The following is a 20,159-nucleotide window of genomic DNA, read 5'->3' on the forward strand; positions in this document are numbered from 1 at the left end:
CAACGCTACACCACTACATATTCAAAAATAAAGTTTCGCTACTGAAAAGCTACTTGATTTCAAAACTAAGCTAAAACATTGCTACAGAGAAATGTAGTTAAACTGTAGCTAAAATCCTACAATCCCATGGGGCATTATGAATGACGTTATCAAATTTAAAATGATGGAAAAACGTAAAACTATTGATTACAAGTTATTAATTATAAGTAGAGGATCAATATATTTATAGGATACTGCAAAATATTCAGATATATGTTTAAAGGCCAATTCACACTGCCCTAACAAACTCACTACCCAAACAATAAACTCAATATTCTCAAGTTGGCAGTTGGATGTCAACAGGGTGAACACACTGACCCAACAAAAACCAGCAAATGTGTGTTTTGGGTCAGTGTGAATTGCCCTTAAAGGGATAGTTCACCTCTTAATGAAAATTCATTTACTCACCCTCATGCCATCCCAGTTGTGTATGACTTTCTTTCTTCTGCTGAACACAAATGAAGATTTTTAGAAGAATATTTCAGCTCTGCAGGTCCATACAATACAAGTGAATGGTGACCAGAACTTTGAAGCTCCAAAAATGACATAAATCAGCATAAAAGTAATCCATACAACTCAAGTGGTTTAATCCATGTCTTCAGAAGCAATATGATAGGTGTGGGTGAGAAACAGATCAATCAGAGAATTTTCATTTTTGGGTGAACTATCCCTTTAAGAGTGAAGGAAGACTGACTTCATGTGGCATCATGGAAGTGACTCTCTGACTGGTGAATCATTCTCTTCAGGATAATGGGTAGTGTAGTTCTTCATCAGGAATTCTGCTATTAAACATTATTTTTTTTATTTTATTTTATGAACTTGAAATACGGCAGACTGATGACTTCAATAGAAGCATATCATTAATTAACAGCCTCAGAGCTCAATTAACACAATTACCCTTTTTATGTCACTTTGGAATTGCACTGTCACGATTGTGTGGCCACGTCCACATCAAGTTCAAACCAGAAAGAGGTAACAAGGACAGACTCAGTCCAGATTACTGAGATCCGATTTATGTTCCTCAATTTTAACAAATTATGTATTTACTTAATTTCACATTAATCAATGGACATTTTTCATTCGCTATTTGGTCATGTTTTATCGAAAGCTCTCGTATCTGCTCCAAAACAAACACTCTTGTCTATTCTTAATGTAAAAGATAACGTAAGAGGAACGTGTCAATGAAACTCGTAGTAAAAAAAAATCTCCCCTTGTCCTAATCTAGAAACACCCGTAATGGTGTGACACAAGACATGAGTTCATAATGAAACAGCCGTCTTTTACAGCCTTATTGACTGTATTTACTGAAAGGACAAAGAGACAGGCCTGTTTCTTCTGTGAAGCATGCACAGTTTACAGGATTAGACACCATGCAGGAACAAGGAAGAACTTTTTGATAAAATGGATATCTATTGATGGAGGTTCAAAAGCAACAGGAGAAACAGTGACAGAACAAAAGAGTACAAAATCCAATAGTCACTTTGGCTGTAGATTTGAGAAATTTTCTAGATCTTAGTATTGTATCACTATAAACTGGATGTAGCACGGAGGAGGGCGGGGCCGGGCTGGAATGACGCACGCCCGGACCCCAATCACCCTGATGAGGCGAGCGAGGCTTAAAGGCGACCGGAGACAACAGTTTGAGAGAGAGAGAGCTTCAGGCAACTGTCCTGCATGTTCGGTTTTTATTTGGCTTTTGCATTAATTCACTATTAAATTATGAGTTGCACTTTCAAGCCGGTTCTTGCCGCCTCCTTTACCTTATAACCCCTTTACACTAGAATGAACCATTGTTGTTTACTTATATAATGGCATGGTTACATCTTAAATTCATGGAGTAAAAATACTGATTATTGCCGAATAGAAATTGTGCATGGATAATAACACCGTCCTTTGAAAACCAATTCTGAAAAATACATTAAAAAAGAGACAAGGAGAGAGAGAGAGATTTATTTTATACTTAGTTTTACTTTGAAAAAGTTATTTTTAATATATTACAATAATAAAAAATCTGACTAAAACACATAAGCAGAGGTCGGATGTGACCTGTAAACTGACTGAGAGATTAATGTTAGTGACAATGCATCTGTATTTTAGGCCTCATTAGCAAATCACAGAGCTGTTTGTTACAAAAATCCCTTGTTCTTCTTTTCTCATAGAAATATCTTACATTTATATCCAATCGGCTTTTAGAAAAACACCTTATTTTACTAATCATTTGGTTTTAGTTTGATGTAATTCAGATTAGATCATGTTTAAATGACAAACTTCATATATTACATGTAAAAAATGTCTAAGAAAGTAAATCGAAAAGATCCCTATGACCATATGAATGATTTTCAAACCAATTTGATCCAATAACTTTACGCTGCAACTGCCTTCTTACATGTTATACACAAAGGCCATGAAAAAAACAAAAACAATACCATTTGGTCTGGTCCAAACCAGCACCTGCTGAACCATAAACTATACCTGTTAAAGAAAACAGGAGATGGACAAAATTACAGAAAGACCTAATATATTAACATTGACAGCCTAGTAAGCACTAGGATCATCACTGTGCTTTAGATCAGCTTCAGGAACTCTAGAAATGACTGTGAAAGTGAGATATCACTATTGTATTCTTTCAGAAAAACAGAACTGGAGCAGGTGGAAATCTACTGAACTTCTCATTAAAGTTCAATCTTTGCATCTTATGATTGAGGAAGGTCCAGGGTTTTTTCCACCTTATGCAACAGTGTGCATTGTTGTTCGCTGATCTTGTACATGTGATTGTATTCTAGCTTTGTAAAACTCGCAGTGTGCATTTTTCTTCTTTTTGTGCATTTTATCTGTGGAAGTTTTTGAGGAAGTATTCGCAAAGCACTAAGCACATTTCCAGAAGAGGATCTGTAGATGAGCTTTTGCTTGCAGCAATTGTCTCATAGGTACTCATTATGTTTTTGCAACGGTTCCACCTGGCAGATGAAATAATTTCACGGATTTATAATTGATGCACTTGTGATTCAGGATGTCTGTTACATAATACTGATTGCTTTGAAAGCACATTTATCAAAGGACTCTTTTATGGCTGACATAAGCAGTCTGCATGTGTAATTGTTATGCATTCACTTCAAAGCTAAATAGCATTTTGGTTCTTTTGTCCATTACCTGTGTGTCAAAATCCCATCTGAGATTTTACCCTTCCTCTCCAAGTTTTTTTTTTTAGAAGCACAGCATTTATTCTTGTGAAGGGCACTTAAAACCACAATTTGCTGAATTCATGTAAAGTTTTGACCCCTTCTCACCCTCGAAAAAAAAAAAAAAATGCACCAGGACAACTTTGGAAGATACCAATGTCAGAGTGAAACAAAAGTTTCATAACGGCTTGAATATTAAGAACAATAATAATGCACAATTAAACAAACAAAATGGAAAAATGACTGACATGTCTCTAAAACTGGGAAACACAGAAAAAACATTATGGTCCTTTTAAACCTGGAATGGAGAAATTGTAACTCGTTGTTAAACAGATTGCTTGTTGACCCGTAAAACAACAATGCAAAGAATACAGTGGTTTCCAAAACATTCTTAAGATATTCAAGCTTAGATATGAATATATCTATCACGAGACGTATGATGCAAGTTCATTCTAAATGCGCTGTAAACACAGCATAAGAAAATAATTCTTCCCGAATGACTAGATTTTGATGCGATGCTCTACATGATATAAGGCACAATCTATTGAAATTCACTTATTGCTACAACGCTTCAAATGATCTCGTTTGCCAAGAACTGACAATGCATGGTACTTTACACAACATTAGAATGGAGCTGATATCGGTAAGACTGTGAATGTCACAAAACTTGTCAAGAACACATACGGCTCATATTTCACTTCAAAATCAAAAGAAAAAAATACAACTTTTGATTTTGCACAGAAATGAGGCCTGTTTTTAGGTACAATATAATATATATATATATATATATATATATATATATATATATATATATATATATATATATATAAAAAAATAAAGTTTAAAAAAAGGAAGGACATCATTTGAGTAATAGTGTTGGAGAGCATGAGTATGAATGCGCTCAGAACTCCTCTTCTGAACTCAGATGACTCTGTTTCTTACGAACATTCCAGTGTAAACATTGAGCCAGACTCTCGAACCAATCATTCACCGGATCACGGAAACAGATGGAGGGAACAGGGAAACAGGACGTAGTGATGGTAATACTGAAAAATAGAGAGAAGTATCATTAAGAAATTAGCCATGCATTAAGTCTGTAGAAAGGGACATGGCAAAAATGATTCTTTTAATGGAATATTCTGGGTTCAATACAAGTTCAGCTCAATCTACAGCATTTGTGGCATAATGTTGATTACCACAAAAATTAGTTTCGACTCGTCCCTCCTTTTCTTTAAAAAAGCACAAACGTGTGTTCCAGTGAAACACAATGAAAGTCAATGGGGTCAATCTGTAAACGTTAAAATACTCACTGTTTCAAAAGTATAGACACATAAACAATGTGTGTTAAAATCATTTTTGTGAGATAAAATCACTTACTAACCTCTGTAAAGTTATAGTCAATTTCACAACTTCATTACCATGACGATGTCAACAAACCCTAAAATTACTGTAAAAATTATGATATAAACAACTTTACAGCTGAAATAATACATGAGTTTTAACAGAAGAATTAATGTGAGTGCTTTTATAAAATTATAAGCTTCACATTTCTGTCTTTAAACCCTCCAGAAATTGACTCCATTGACTTCCATTGTAAGTGTCTCACTGGAACACAGATTTGTGCTTTTTTAAAGAAAAGGAGGGATGAGTTGAAATGAATTTTTGTGGTAATCAACATTATGACACAAATGCTTAACTTGTATTGAACTCGGAACATTCTTTAATCAGTATTTTTGTCTTGGTTTTCTAGTAAAAAAATATCTAAACATAATTTAAACAAAACGCATTCACCTAATTTATTTAAAGGTGTACTCAGTAATTTTTCCCCATTAAATAAAGTTTTGATCCTAAAGAAATGAATTGTAATTTTGAAACCTACACCAATCAGCCACAACATTAAAACCACCTGCCTAATATTGTGTAGGTCCCCCTCGTGCCGCCAAAACAGCTCCAACCCTCGTCTCAGAATAGCATTCAGAGATGATATACTTCTCAACACAATTGTACAGAGTGGTTATCTGAGTTACTGTAGACTTTGTCAGTTCAAACCAGTCTGACCATTCTCTGTTGGTCTCTCTCATCAACAAGGCATTTCCATCCACAGAACTGCCCCTCACTGGATGTTTTTTGTTTTCTGCACCATTCTGAGTAAATTCTAGAGACTGTTGTGTGTGAAAATCCCAGGAGATCAGCAGTTAGTTACAGAAATACTCAAACCAGCCCGTCTGGCACCAACAATCATCCATGCGATTATCTAATCAGCCAATCATGTGGCAGCAGTGCAGTGCATAAAATCATGCAGATACAGGTCAGGAGCTTCAGTTAATGTTCACATCAACCATCAGAATGGGGAAGAAAATTTGATCTCAGTGATTTGGACCGTGGCATGATTGTTGGTGTCAGACGGGCTGGTTTGAGTGTTTCTGTAACTGCTGATCTCCTGGGATTTTCACACACAACAGTCTCTAGAATTTACTCCGAATGGTGCTGAAAACAAAAAACATCCAGTGAGCGTCAGTTCTGTGGACGGAAATGTCTTGTTGATGAGAGAAGTCAACAGAGAATGGCCAGACTGGATTGAACTGACAAAGTCTACGGTAACTCAGATAACCACTCTGTACAATTGTGTTGAGAAGAATATCATCTCGGAATGCAGGTGGTTTTAATGTTGTGGCTGATCAGTGTATATTGAAGATACTCCCTTTAAGATACATTCTCTTAAAGCAAGTCTAAATATCTCATATGTTGCTTCTCAAGTAAATGTATCTTGTTTTAAGGATTTTTAGACAATTTTAAATGGAAAACAAGACAAAAACACTTGATAACAATAAAAAACATTTGCAGTGAATTTCTTTACTGAATGAAATGGAATAAAAAGTACTTTTTTCCCTTTAATTCAGTGAATGTCATTTAGAGGTATTTTTAAAAGATGATTTTGTCCTCTTTATTGTAAGCACGTTTAATAACACAAGCTGAACAATCGGTTAAGAGCTAATGATTAATCATTGCAATAATCGCCGAATAGTCGAATAATCGTTCCAATAATCATTAGATTAGTCGATTATCAAAATAATCGTTAGTTGCAGCCCAAATGTGGTACTTTACATAGCATTATGGAAGTAAAATAGACTGGGAATGTCATTTCATGTTGACTCAAACCATTTATAACCTGCATCATAAATGTCTTCCAGGAGCTTTTATCTGGTTTAATCTGATGCTGATGTCACTTACCTGTCCCCATGTGCAATTTCCTGCCGTTTCCTGCCATCGAGAGACACCCAGGCTGTGTTTCTGGCATCACGGGACAACATGATCTAAAATCAAAACAAAGCAGGGTTGAGTGAATGCCCCTGTGCAATCACAGAGCAGGGGAGCAGCAGTGTTGAGCAGTATTCACCTTGAGCTCGACACCCGCGGGCACGACGATGGGTCTGAATGAGAGCGAGTGTGGACAGATGGGTGTGATCATGATGGCTGGAACATTTGGGTGGATCATTGAGGCACCTGCTGCTACAGCGTATGCGGTGCTGCCTGTGGGCGTGGACACTATCACACCTGAGAGAAGGACAGAAAGTTCAGAAAGGCAATTCAGAGAACTTTATACAAAAACATTTTTGCCTTGTTTTCTAGTAAAAACTAAGGTGGTTGATTTGCTATTAATTATATAAAAATAATGTGTTTAAAATAATGCAATTAATTGCACCTCCGTAATAAGCAATTCAAGCATGAACACAACAAGAACAAAGCAGAGTGCACGGATCTCGCTACACATTTTTAAAAGTTTCAAACTATATTTAACTTGACCTAGCATCCTATAGACATGGCGTTAATGTGGAATGATGCTGAAAGCCTGTGAAATGCGACACAACTACAGTTAGGTGTCCTGACAAAAGTGTCCTGTCTCTCCCGTGGACAGACTGATGAACTCGCTGTATGCTAGTGATAGACTTTTGTTTTTATGTCTGTATCATCTAATCAATGCTTTACTCGTCTGCCACAATAATGTGATGCATTTTAAATATCTCATATTATTATAGATGAATATTATATTTATTACATAATATATAATTAGGCCAACTTTGGTTATTATACATTGAATTACCTTTATTTGGGGCCCTTTTCACCAAATATTAATTATATGTGATTGTGATTAATTCGATTAATTAATCATCATATAGGGCTGTCACGATTATGAAATTTGGCCGATGATTAATTGCCAAATAAAAATTGCGATTATGATGATTAATTGTCATATTTATTAAGGTGTATGTGTGCTTCACACACCTTACGAAGTCATTTTTACATATTTAAAGGAATATTCCGGGTTCAATACAAGTTAAGCTCAATCGACAGCATTTGTGTCATAATATTGATTACCACAAAAATTAATTTAGACTCGTCCCTCGTTTCCTTTTTAAAAAAAAAGCACAAATATGTGTTCCAGAGAGACACTTACAATAGAAGTCAATGGGGTCAATTTTTGGAGGTTTAAATGCAGAAATGTGAAGCTTATAATTTTTTTAAAAGCACTTACATTAATTCTTCTGTTAAAATTAATTATTTGAGCTGTAAAGTTGTTTAAACCATAATTTTTACAGTCGTTTTAGAGTTTAAAGCATTGTGTTGTCATGGTAATGAAGTTGTAAAATTGTCTATAACTTTACACAGATGCAGTTAGTATGTGATTTTCTCACAGTAAAATCATGTTTACACACATATTGTTTACGTCTTGTGTCTATACTTTTGAAACAGTGAGTATTTTAATGTTTACAGATTGACCCCATTGACTTCCATTGTAAGTGTCTCACTGTAACACTGATTTGTGCTTTTTTTAAAGAAAAGGAGGGACGAGTCAAAACTAATTTTTGTGGTAATCACCATTGTGCCACAAATGCTGTAGATTGAGCTTAACTTGTATTGAACCCGGAATATTCCTTTAAAGGTGCTGCAAGAGATTTTTTAATGGAAAAGTATGCAAAAAATGTTCCTACTCCCTTAAAATTTTTTAATGAAATAACAGATATAGACTTTGCATTTTGCTCATCCTCATAGTGTTGTATTTGAACGCTAAAATCGCTTACAGCACCTTTAATGCAAATGTTAATATCATGTGAAAATTTACTTTGCTTTACTTCACTTTGCTTTAAGGACAACATAACGAAAAAGCTGAATAAGATGTGTGTGTAATAGCAGTATAACAGACACACTCTTAAGACTGCCACTTAAGCTGGTTTAGGTTTGATTACACACTAACCATCTCCTTGAACAGTGGTGATCAGGTGACCATCCAGGAACAGGTCGACATTAGAGAGGTATGAGGATGGACCTCTGTCCACCACGACTTCATTAAGCACCTGAAAGAGGAACAGAGATCTATCAGATTGTTTACAGCAGATAACACAACAGCAGTTTATTAAACGGATAATTTCAACTCGAAATTCTGATTGGATGAATCGTGTTTGAAGCCTACAGTTAGAATAATGAACTATATCACTTGAAGGAAGAATTGTCCTTAATTAAGAAATGAAATGGATTTTAACAGTTCATATCATTAAAAGATAAATCACCCTTTGTCCATTGATCACACACTATTAGCTCAAGTGTTAACAGAGTGCTTGTGCTGTTTAATGTGATTCGAGTAGCTTTTTTCACAGACATAAATTAATTTTACTTATAAATTCATATTAATTGCTGAGAGGCAGGGCTCTGGTACTCACTTGATATTGCATAGTTTTGTGGTTGGGTTCAGTGTCTCCATTCGTGATAATCAAACTCTTCTCATCCACGGCTTCCCTCTCCTTCCCTCTACACTCTTTCACCACCTTCACTTTCAGACGACTGCGCAGAATGATCGCAGCATTACCTATGGTGAGGAACAACAAAAATGCTTCAGAAAACTCTGGCAGCCCTGGAGATTTTCTTCTAAGGCAGCATCAGAATTGTGACCGATTTCAAACGCACTACATAGGCAGCAACTTGGCGCAACATACAAATACGACAGAGACTGCCGTTGGTATGTTGCTAATCTAAAGACACGATACTACAATTAGCATAAAAATACACAGCACACACAAATGCTAGGTACCTAACTATTTTTATAAATACTTTTCAGTATTGAATGAATTGTAAGAAGGATTGTGTGAATAAAAATGTGTCACAATAAAGATCTAGTAGACAGATCCGATGTGCTGTACTGTCTATTGTCACTGCAAGTAGTTTTCAAAATGCAATGCATCAGATACAGCTCACAGACATCTCACTATCCATGACACATGAGCAATAATGTCCGCATAAACTGACACCTCGAAACACAATAAAGCTGCATACAGGAAATTATTTAGGAAAGAACACTTCCTGGAAAATAAGAAGTCAAAACAATGGGAATGTAGTGTCAACCAAACATGGATAGGGATACATTTTAAAGCACACCAGTCAGCTGGGACTGGACGGGACAGTGTCATATTTGAAGCGTCACAAATAGAGATTGTTTGAGGAACAATTTTGGGAAAGTTTGGGGGGACTCACCTTCAATGACCTGTGTGACCTGAGACTGGTATGTGTCGAAGTTAAATGGTGTGAGAAAGCCCAGAGAACCCAAATGGAAGGCCATGACAGGAGGCACACTCTCCTGCGTCACACACACACACACAGTTACAGTTAGGCTATTAGCAGATGTTTCCTCACCAGAATGATTTCATACAATGACTTGAGACATATTTCCTATTCTTTGACAATACACTTAGCAGGGTTGTGCACCATTCAGAATTGAATGAGGAATGCCAGTTCAATTCCAATTCAATTCCTAAATTTGGTCTGAATTTGAATTGAGGTAGCAAAAAGGATGTAGAACTGCAATTTGAATTAAAGGAATTATAATTTAAATGGAATGATATTTAAAGACTGTTTTAAGTTTATTTTTTAATAATACATTACATTTTTCAGTATAATATCACATGCATAACAAATGGGGTATTTCCAGAAACATTACGCTCGGGGAAAAAACCCCTCTTAGATCATGTAAACAATGCTGAAAAAACAATGAAAGATTTACTTGATTATTGTACTTTTGCGGTGCAAGTATAGCACGAGTTGGATGAATGCATTCATTTAAGATTAAATTGGCCTACACAAAAAGTTCATGTGGTTTAGTCCCATTCAATCTCTTCCCAGCATGCACTTCAGCATGAATAATATGGTTGCATTGTTTGGCTGTTTACAAGGGTTTATTTACATTTTTGTTGCTGATTGTTGTCACGGTAGGTAACTTGTTTTGTACGGTGGCCGTGAAGTGCAAAACAAAACAACAAATCTAAAAACACAACAGCAAATCCAAAGACAAAACAAGTTAGAAAACACAACAGCAGTTCAGAAAACACTACGGCATGACAGTAAACACAACGGTAATTCAGTCGAAACGGAAAGGGGAGGTTCCATAGCTTCTCATCTGATTGGCTGTGTGAATGAGACCTGGTTCTTTCTTCAGGATTGGTTCACTGATTATATCAAAATCCATGCCAATGCGATTGCATTTTAGCGCAGTTTGTGGAATTTTTAGACTGTCCCTTACACACTCGCTTGCTGTTCTTGCTCTCTGTGTTATAAAGTGTCCCATTACTGTTTTACTGAGTGACAAACCACTGACAATGTTCAGTAATTGAGCATTTGGAATTAATTTTGATATAATCACGCAGGTGGGAGGAGAACCAATATTTTGAAAGGACTAGATATTCTCCACACAGCCATTCAGATGAGAAGCTATGGTACCTACCCTTTCCGTTTTGACTGAATTGCTGTTTTGCTTTGTCGTGCTGTTGTGTTTTCTGATTTGTTGATATGTTTCTGAATTGTTATTTTATCTTTGGATTTGCCGTTGTGTTTAGATTTGTTTTTTTTTTTTTTTTTTGCACATCACAGCCACCTTAGTTTTGTGATGTCAGGATGAGTTTGTTTCTCTAATAAAAGGCTCAATTTGTTGATTGTTACTCTTGTTGTGTTTCATGTACCAAGTACTGAGATCTGTGCGTGCCATTTTAAAATACTTTTGAATTCCCAATGCGCTCGTGGTGGCGTAGTGACTCGCCTCAATCCGGGTGGCGGAGGACGAATCTCAGTTGCCTCCACGTCTGAGACCGTCATTCCGCACATCACGTGGCTTGTTGAGCATGTTACCACGGAGACATAGCACGTGTGTAGGCTTCACGCTATTCCCTGCAGCATCCACGCACAACTCACCACGCACCCCACCGAGAGCGAGAACCACATTATTGCAACCACAAGGAGGTTACCCCATGTGACTCTACCCACCCTAGCAAGCAGGCCAATTGGTTGCTTAGGAAGCCTGACTGGAGTCACTCAGCACACCCTGGATTCGAACTCGTGACTCCAGGTGTGGTAGTCAGCGTCTTTACTTACTGAGCTACCCAGGCCCCTAGAAATGTGTATTTCATAAATTTTCATTTTATGGACCATGGTGCACAACACTTCATTTCCCAGAATGCTCTAATTTGCTCAATATATTACAATCAATAGATTAAAATTTTCAATCTGTTTTTATGAAGTTATTTGAAAAAACGTGGTGGACCATTTCTGGTGTTGTACAGCAAAAACTAAATCTATTTTAATTGCTGTGTTAGTTTTAGCTTTATTTTATTTATTTATTTTAGAAAAATGTTATGTCTAAAAAGTTTAAAAATGTAATTCCACCTATTAGAGAATAAATAGGCATACTTGGTAAAAAATAACGGAATTATTTGACACAAAATGTGTCTTTTGTCAGAATTCAGTAAATTCCACTTCCTATTGTTCCAATTCAACTTCCTGTGGGTTGTAGCCAATTCCAATTCCAGCTCGTGAATTGAAAGGGAGTTCATTCTAAAATGTTGAATTTTGTACAACCATGACACTTAGATTTTCATTATTCTGTCAATATTGCATCAGTTATTTTCACACCTGGAAGAGTGAGGAAGCATAGAGCAAGGTCCCATCTCCTCCCAAACAAATGATGAAGTCTATACGGTTGGAAATATCATCATAATCTGTGAAAGACACATCGACAGGTAAACTTTTCTACACACTTCATAAAATTTTTTTTTTAAAAAGCTACGGCTCTCATGTTCCTCATGACCCGCCAACCTGATGCAAAATGTCTAGGTGCCTTATTTGATTTGAATGCTACAGCAGAGGGGAAGATTTTCAGTGAATAACTTAAATTTGGGTCTCTTCCTCACACAAGACTTCAAATATAGCACACAAGTCAGAATATAGACTATATTTATCACACATTTTTGGATCTTGACTGCACCAGTCCTCATTCACTTCCATTGTGTAGGAAAGAGGGACCAGGATATTCTTTAAAATTTCACCCTTTTGCGTTTCACAGTAGATAAAAAAGTGAGATGGGTTTGTAATGAAATAAGGGTTAATAAATGACGACAAAACATTAATTTTACTCTTACAACAGTTTACTCTTACAATGCTCAAGTCGCTGGATACAGAAGTCAAGCATATGTGGTATTGTTTGAACAGAATCTGAACTTTTCAAATAATATATATATAATAATATAATAATAATAACTATTTTTGCATTTATGTTACTTAAAATAATATGAATATAAAAAACTTTCAAATAGCACTTAAATAGACCAATCATGTATCAAACGAAAGCCCTCATTCTCAGGAACGTGACTGTATAGTTTATTTTGTTGCCCTAATACCACAATTCAAAATATTTTCAAAAAAATCACAAAGTGAAATATGATTTCTGTAAGGCATCAGATACAAACATTATATCTGCTCTGACCTTAGATGGTTTTCTAAAAAGAATGAGCCATTTTTTACTGGTCTGTTAGGTTGCTTGTGTGAATATTCCTATGTTATATCTTACAAGTCCAGAACAAAATAAGCAATCCAGCAGGAAAAGCATGCTAAACAATCATCAGGAAAATATGTTGTTGCCTATTGATGATACAATTTTATATATCATCGCAAAATGGAGGTTCTCAACTTTCTAACACACTAGAATGAACTTCTAGTCCACTCAGAGGCCAAGATATTCGATGAAATAATGGGGGTGGTGCATGAACTTAAAATCTGAGTGTCTATAGACGAGCACATCTGTAAGGGCTAAAATGCGTTATAGCGCCACCTATAAGGTAACCCCCCAATAATCAAAACAAGCAAGTACAACCCCCCCCCCCCATTATTTATACCATGATCAATGGAAACATGTAAATGCTTATCACTGCAACCCCCCCAATGTTCAAGCCAAATCTACACCCTTGAATGCAGCTAAATACGGTACTCCCCTATTTAGTGCTTAATCCAGTTCAGTGCATGCACAGTTCGGTAATTTACGGGAGTGACTACTACATTGCACAACCAAATGAAGATTATTTTAGATGATTTTAGATTATTGAATCCAACTGCGATTATTTGAGAAAACCACGATTATTGTGCACTACAAATTCTAATAACATTTTACTGTCCAATGAAGGGAAATTTGAGCGAATATAGAAATGTCATGATTGACATGTTTTATAGCCATTTTCAGGTTTAATTGCATTATGTGAGCGCTCCAAATGAACAACAAAAGTCTTACTGAGCCGCACCATGAACAGCATTCATCGCAGCTCCTGAAAAGTGCATGAAGATGAACAGCTTCTGAAGTGCTGTGATGCAGACGATGTCTGCAAGCAGTCACACAAAACTGCAGCGAAAATACAAGCACTTTGATATAATGTTTGTTTAATGGCAAATGTTCTTGGCCGTTGTGGTTTTATACATGCAGAGTATAATGCAAGACCCCACTTACTCTATTTCTGTGGAGGTGATAGAATGAAGACACTTTTCCTACAAACTCAAAAGTCATCATGCAAATTAAAGGCTTGTGAGTTTAATTGGGGAGCCTTAAAATAACATGTGAAAGTGAAGAATTTAGAACAGAAATATTTACTAATTTATTATATAATATCATAAAATAGAGTTCACACAAGGTCAGTTAAATAAACTGTTTTAACCACTCGATGATTTAAACCAAAGTAATATACAGGTGCTGGTCATATAATTAGAATATCATCAAAAAGTTGATTTATTTCACTAATTCCATTCAAAAAGTGAAACTTGTATATTATATTCATTCATTACACACAGACTGATATATTTCAAATGTTTCTTTCTTTTAATTTTGATGATTATAACTGACAACTAAGGAAAATCCCAAATTCAGTATCTCAGAAAATTAGAATATTACTTAAGACCAATACAAAGAAAGGATTTTTAGAAATCTTGGCCACCTGAAAAGTATGAACATGAAAAGTATGAGCATGTACAGCACTCAATACTTAGTTGGGGCTCCTTTTGCCTGAATTACTGCAGCAATGCGGCGTGGCATGGAGTCGATCAGTCTGTGGCACTGCTCAGGTGTTATGAGAGCCCAGATTGCTCTGATAGTGGCCTTCAGCTCTTCTGCATTGTTGGGTCTGGCATATCGCATCTTCCTCTTCACAATACCCCATAGATTTTCTATGGGGTTAAGGTCAGGCGAGTTTGCTGGCCAATTAAGAACAGGGATACCATGGTCCTTAAACCAGATACTGGTTGCTTTGGCACTGTGTGCAGGTGCCAAGTCCTGTTGGAAAATGAAATCTGCATCTCCATAAAGTTGGCAGCAGGAAGCATGAAGTGCTCTAAAACTTCCTGGTATACGGCTGCGTTGACCTTGGACCTCAGAAAACACAGTGGACCAACACCAGCAGATGACATGGCACCCCAAACCATCACTGACTGTGGAAACTTTACACTGGACCTCAAGCAACGTGGATTGTGTGCCTCTCCTCTCTTCCTCCAGACTCTGGGACCCTGATTTCCAAAGGAAATGCAAAATTTACTTTCATCAGAGAACATAACTTTGGACCACTCAGCAGCAGTCCAGTCCTTTTTGTCTTTAGCCCAGGCGAGACGCTTCTGACGCTGTCTGTTGTTCAAGAGTGGCTTGACACAAGGAATGCAACAGCTGAAACCCATGTCTTGCATACGTCTGTGCGTAGTGGTTCTTGAAGCACTGACTCCAGCTGCAGTCCACTCTTTGTGAATCTCCCCCACATTTTTGAATGGGTTTTGTTTCACAATCCTCTCCAGGGTGCGGTTATCCCTATTGCTTGTACACTTTTTTCTACCACATCTTTTCCTTCCCTTCGCCTCTCTATTAATGTGCTTGGACACAGAGCTCTGTGAACAGCCAGACTCTTTTGCAATGACCTTTTGTGTCTTGCCCTCCTTGTGCAACGTGTCAATGGTCGTCTTTTGGACAACTGTCAAGTCAGCAGTCTTCCCCATGATTGTGTAGCGTACAGAACTAGACTGAGAGACCATTTAAAGGCCTTTGCAGGTGTTTTGAGTTAATTAGCTGATTAGAGTGTGGCACCAGGTGTCTTCAATATTGAACCTTTTCACAATATTCTAATTTTCTGAGATACTGAATTTGGGATTTTCCTTAGTTGTCAGTTATAATCATCAAAATTAAAAGAAATAAACATTTGAAATATATCAGTCTGTGTGTAATGAATGAATATAATATACAAGTTTCACTTTTTGAATGGAATTAGTGAAATAAATCAACTTTTTGATGATATTCTAATTATATGACCAGCACCTGTATATGCAGTTGACTATGTGTAATTTTCATGTGTAACTTTGTGGCCATAATATGCGCAGATCACACTCTGTTTGTTATGTAACCACAGACACAAGATGGAGTTTGAACCCAAGCAGGGGTGTTTATTTACAAATTGTGCACAAGTGAAGGAAGACTGGTGAAGTACCGTTCTTGGTGGAGATGGAGGGTGAATGGCAAGACTAAGCCAGATACACAGAGGTGAGCTGATGTCAAGGGAGGTGTTCACTTGGTGAAGGTGAATCCACAGATGAGTGTATCACAAGTGAGCACCGGAGCTTTGGTAAGTAACCCACAGGAGGACGTCAGAGAACGGGTAAGTATACCACAGGAGATCGTTGGAGAGAAGTATTTCACAGGAGATCGCTGGGGCACAGATGAGTATTTCACAGGAGATCGCTGGAGAAAGTGTTAGTATTCCGCAGGAGATCACTTAGAGCACAGGTAGGTAATCTAAGGAAGATCACTGGAACAGGGGTTAGAGTCTGTGAACATGTTGGTGACCAGACAAAGAGTGAGTGTTTGTGTGTGCTTCTTATAGTGGTGCAAATTGGTATCTTGAATTGGCTGCAGGTGCGGGTGATTAGTACTCTGGTGAGTTCGAGTGCTGTGATTGGATGACTGGGGAGCCTGGTGTATTCGTGACATTACCCCCCTCTCCACGGGCCGCTCCTGCGAACCGAGACCCCCGAAGCCGTGGCTGACCCCATCCACGAGGAGCTGGAAGCTGTGGGTGAGATGCGTGGAACTCGGTAAGTAGGGTCGGATCCAGGATGTTGTCCCGAGGTACCCAGGATCTTTCTTCAGGTCCATAGCCCTCCCAGTCTACTAGATACTCGAGACAACCCCTGCGGCACCGGGAGCTCAGGATCTCTCTCACAGCATAGACGGGTCCATCCTCGAGGAGAAGCGGGAGAGGGGGTTCTTCCGTGGGACCAGGCTCTGTGGGTAAGAGAGAGAGAGGGGGATGGTGAGGTTTTAGTAGAGAGACGTGAAATGTGGGGTGGATACGGTACTGAGGAAATCGAAGTTGGTAGGTGACAGAGTTGATCTGTTTCGTGATGGTGAAGTTACCAATGTACTGGGGACTTAGCTTCTTACAGGGCAGGCGCATCCTGATGTCCCGCGTGGAGAGCCAAACCTTTTGCCCAGGTTGGAATGTGGGGGCCTCTGACCTTTGGGCATCAGCTTGGCTTTTTTGGTTGCGCACTGCTCTCTGGAGATGATGGTGAGCTAAATCCCAGACCCTCTTGCTTTCTCTGAAACAGTGATCGACTGCGAGAACATCTGAAGGCTCTCCAGACCATGGGAATAGTGGGGGTTGGAAGCCGAGTATGCATTGGAAAGGGGTGAGGTTGGTGGAGGCTTGTCGGAGGTTGTTCTGGGCGTATTCGGCCCAGGGCAGGTAGCGGTCCCAGCTGTGTTGATGGTGATGGCAAAAGGTTCTGAGGAATCGTCCAATCTCTTGGATCTTCCTCTCCATCTGCCCGTTGCTCTGGGGATGATAGCCGGAGGTCAGGCTGACGGTCACACCTAGGAGTGAGAAGAATGCACTCCAAACTCACGAGATGAACTGGGGTACGTGATCTGAGACGATGTCTTCAGGGATGCCATAATTGTGAAAGACATGAGTGAACAGGAGTTCAGCTGCTTCTATAGCTGTAGGAAGACCTTTGAGAGGTATCAATTTGCATGCTTTGGAAAATCTGTCTACAGCTACCATAACGCAGGTAAAACCTTCAGAAGCAGGTAAATCAGTTATAAAGTCTACTCCTAGATGTGACCAGGGACGCTGGAGAATGGGCAGTGGGAGGAGTTTACCTGAGGGTAGATGACGAGGGGTCTTGGACATGGCACACTCGGGACATCCTTGGACGAACCTCTGCACATCACGTGCCATCTGGGGCCAACAGAATCGATTTTGGAGCAGCGAGAGGGTCCGATTGAGGGATGTGAGTGGTGAGGTGATGGAACTGTAGTTCTGGATGAGGCGACGATAGAAACTGGAGAAGCCAAGAAAACGTTGGAGCTCTTTTATGGTGGTTGGAGTGGGCCAGGATCTCACAGCTTCCACCTTCCCCTCATCCATCTAGATGCCTTCAGAGATGATGTTGTATCCGAGGAATTGCATTCCTCCTGATGGAATGAGCACTTTTCAGCATTTAGATACAGGTGGAACTTCCTCAGCTTTTCCAGCACAAGTGTGACATGCTTACGATGTTCCATTTCACTCCGGGAGTAAACCAGGATATCATCGATGTATACTAGGAGGAATTGATGGAGGTACTCCTGGAACACCTCATTCATGAACCCCTGGAAGACAGAGGGGGCATTTACCAAGCCATACGGTATCACCCGGTACTCGTAGTGGCCTGTTGATAAAAGATGTCTTCCATTCATCCCCCTCCCTAATACGAATGAGGTTATACGCACTGCGTAGGTTCAACTTGGTGAAAATAGTGGCTCCACGCAATTGCTCCAGTGCGGCTGGGATGAGGGGAAGGGTGTACCGGAACTTGACGGTCACCTTGTTGAGGGTGCGGTAATCAATACAAGGTCTCAAAGCACCATCCTTTTTAGCCACGAAGAAAAAGCTGGAAGCAGCAGGGGAAGTTGATGGTCTGATATAGCCCTGTTTAAGTGCCTCCTCCACGTATTCTTCCATGGCCTTCTGCTTAGGGAATGACAGTTAGTAAATCTTTCCTTTAGGCACTGGTTCACCAGGAAACAGGTCAATCGCACAGTCCCATGGTCGATGTGGCGGGAGTCGAGTGGCACGTTGGGGGCAGAAGATGTCCTGAAACTGGGAATAACATGAGGGGATGTCAGTGAAGGATAGGTTTACTGGGCTTTCAATAGTGGTTGTGGTTATAGGCAATGGGTAGGGCTTCCTGGAGTGAGTGACACATTTTACAATGGGTAAAGAGGGAAAACAGTTTGAGAAACACTTGGTACCCCATTTCAGGATGTTTCCAGAAGACCATGAGATAACTGGTGAATGTTGAATTAGCCATGGGCACCCCAAGATGATATCAGATGTTGAACTCTCAAGAACCAGCAGCGTGATGTCTTCCACATGTAACTTGTAGTCTGAGAGGTCCCACGCAGTGTCATACTGGTGCCTGGAGAAGAGGTTTACCGGTTATGGAGTGGATGCGGTATGCTGAGTCGTTGACCCACTTCACTAAGTTGAGTTACCAGCAAAGCATCCCAGAGATGAATTTGCCAGCTGAACCGGAGTCGAGGAGGGCGGAAACTGTAACAGAAGTTGTACCAGCAGTAAGTGTTACAGATGTAACCAAAGGTGAGTAACAAACATTTGAACTGGAGACAACACTCACCATTGGACAAGGAGGTCGAATGGGGCATGCTGCTATGACATGTCCCCCTCCACCACAATATAGACATAACCTCTTGTTCAGCCGCCGTAGGTGCTCTACCAGAGTTAAACGGGGTGTATCCACCTGCATGGTTTCTGGGCTAGATTCTTGAGAGTTCAGGTGGGGGAAAAGCCGGCTGTGTGACGGAGGCTGACGTGTGGACATTTCGTGGAGACAAGACTTCATAATTGGAACTCAATTCCAAACTTCATTCGAATGGAATGTTGAATAAATTTCTCCAATCCAATGGAATCATCCACTGATGTGAGATGTAGCCATATAGATGGATCTATACGTGGTGATTAAGGCTGGTTCATTCCACCAACTGGCAGCAGCTAGAGTTTGGAATCTGAGGGAATAATCAGTTATTGAGCTTTTGCCCTGACATAATTTATATAAGTGTTCATTTACAGTCGAGTCACCACCTGAGTGACCGAAAACTTCTTGGAAATGAGCCGTGAAGCCATCAAGGGTGTGTAAGACGGGACTATCCTGCTGCCAGAGGGTTTGTGCCCATTGAAGAGCTCTTCCAGTGAGTAAGGAGATGATGAATGAGACCGTGGATCTGTCGGTGGGGAAACGGTGCAGCTGCATTTCCAACGCCAGAGAACATTGCAGTAAGAATCCATGGCAGTCCTCCGCCAATCCGGAGTAATGGGCTGGATTGACCATAGGACTGGCAGTAAACACAGGTGGAGGATTCAGAACCGGAGTTGATGTAGATGGAGTGAGGTTGAAGAGTGCACAGTGGAGGGTGTTGACAAGATCTTGAATGGGGTCTGGTGACGTGCTTCCTGCTGGGTTCATGGCTGTGTTTTAGGTCTGGTCATCTGTTATGTAACCACAGACAAAAGATGGAGATTTGAACCCAAGCAGGGGTGTTTATTTACA

At 39.2% G+C, this 20,159-nt stretch overlaps 1 protein-coding gene across 4 annotated transcripts in view; it reads right to left on the reverse strand.

Moving 5' to 3' along the window:
• Nucleotides 1-1,441: 1,441 nt before the first annotated feature.
• The window catches only part of LOC127424022 (NAD kinase-like), a 67,453-nt gene continuing 48,735 nt past the window's right edge, over nt 1,442-20,159 (reverse strand). For 3 of the 4 annotated variants that reach the window (XM_051668791.1, XM_051668793.1, XM_051668792.1), the window contains 7 exons: nt 12,168-12,253; nt 9,744-9,846; nt 8,936-9,081; nt 8,473-8,572; nt 6,616-6,773; nt 6,450-6,532; nt 1,442-4,264 (listed from right to left, as the gene is read on the reverse strand). In XM_051668791.1, coding sequence (XP_051524751.1) covers nt 4,120-4,264; nt 6,450-6,532; nt 6,616-6,773; nt 8,473-8,572; nt 8,936-9,081; nt 9,744-9,846; nt 12,168-12,253 — 821 coding nt within the window. In that variant the 3' untranslated portion in view covers nt 1,442-4,119. The remainder of the gene's footprint in view (nt 4,265-6,449; nt 6,533-6,615; nt 6,774-8,472; nt 8,573-8,935; nt 9,082-9,743; nt 9,847-12,167; nt 12,254-20,159) is intronic. The other variant, XM_051668790.1, reaches the window with a different exon arrangement.

This window comes from Myxocyprinus asiaticus, chromosome 33, assembly GCF_019703515.2.
Source record: "Myxocyprinus asiaticus isolate MX2 ecotype Aquarium Trade chromosome 33, UBuf_Myxa_2, whole genome shotgun sequence".
NCBI classification, from domain to species: domain Eukaryota; kingdom Metazoa; phylum Chordata; class Actinopteri; order Cypriniformes; family Catostomidae; genus Myxocyprinus; species Myxocyprinus asiaticus.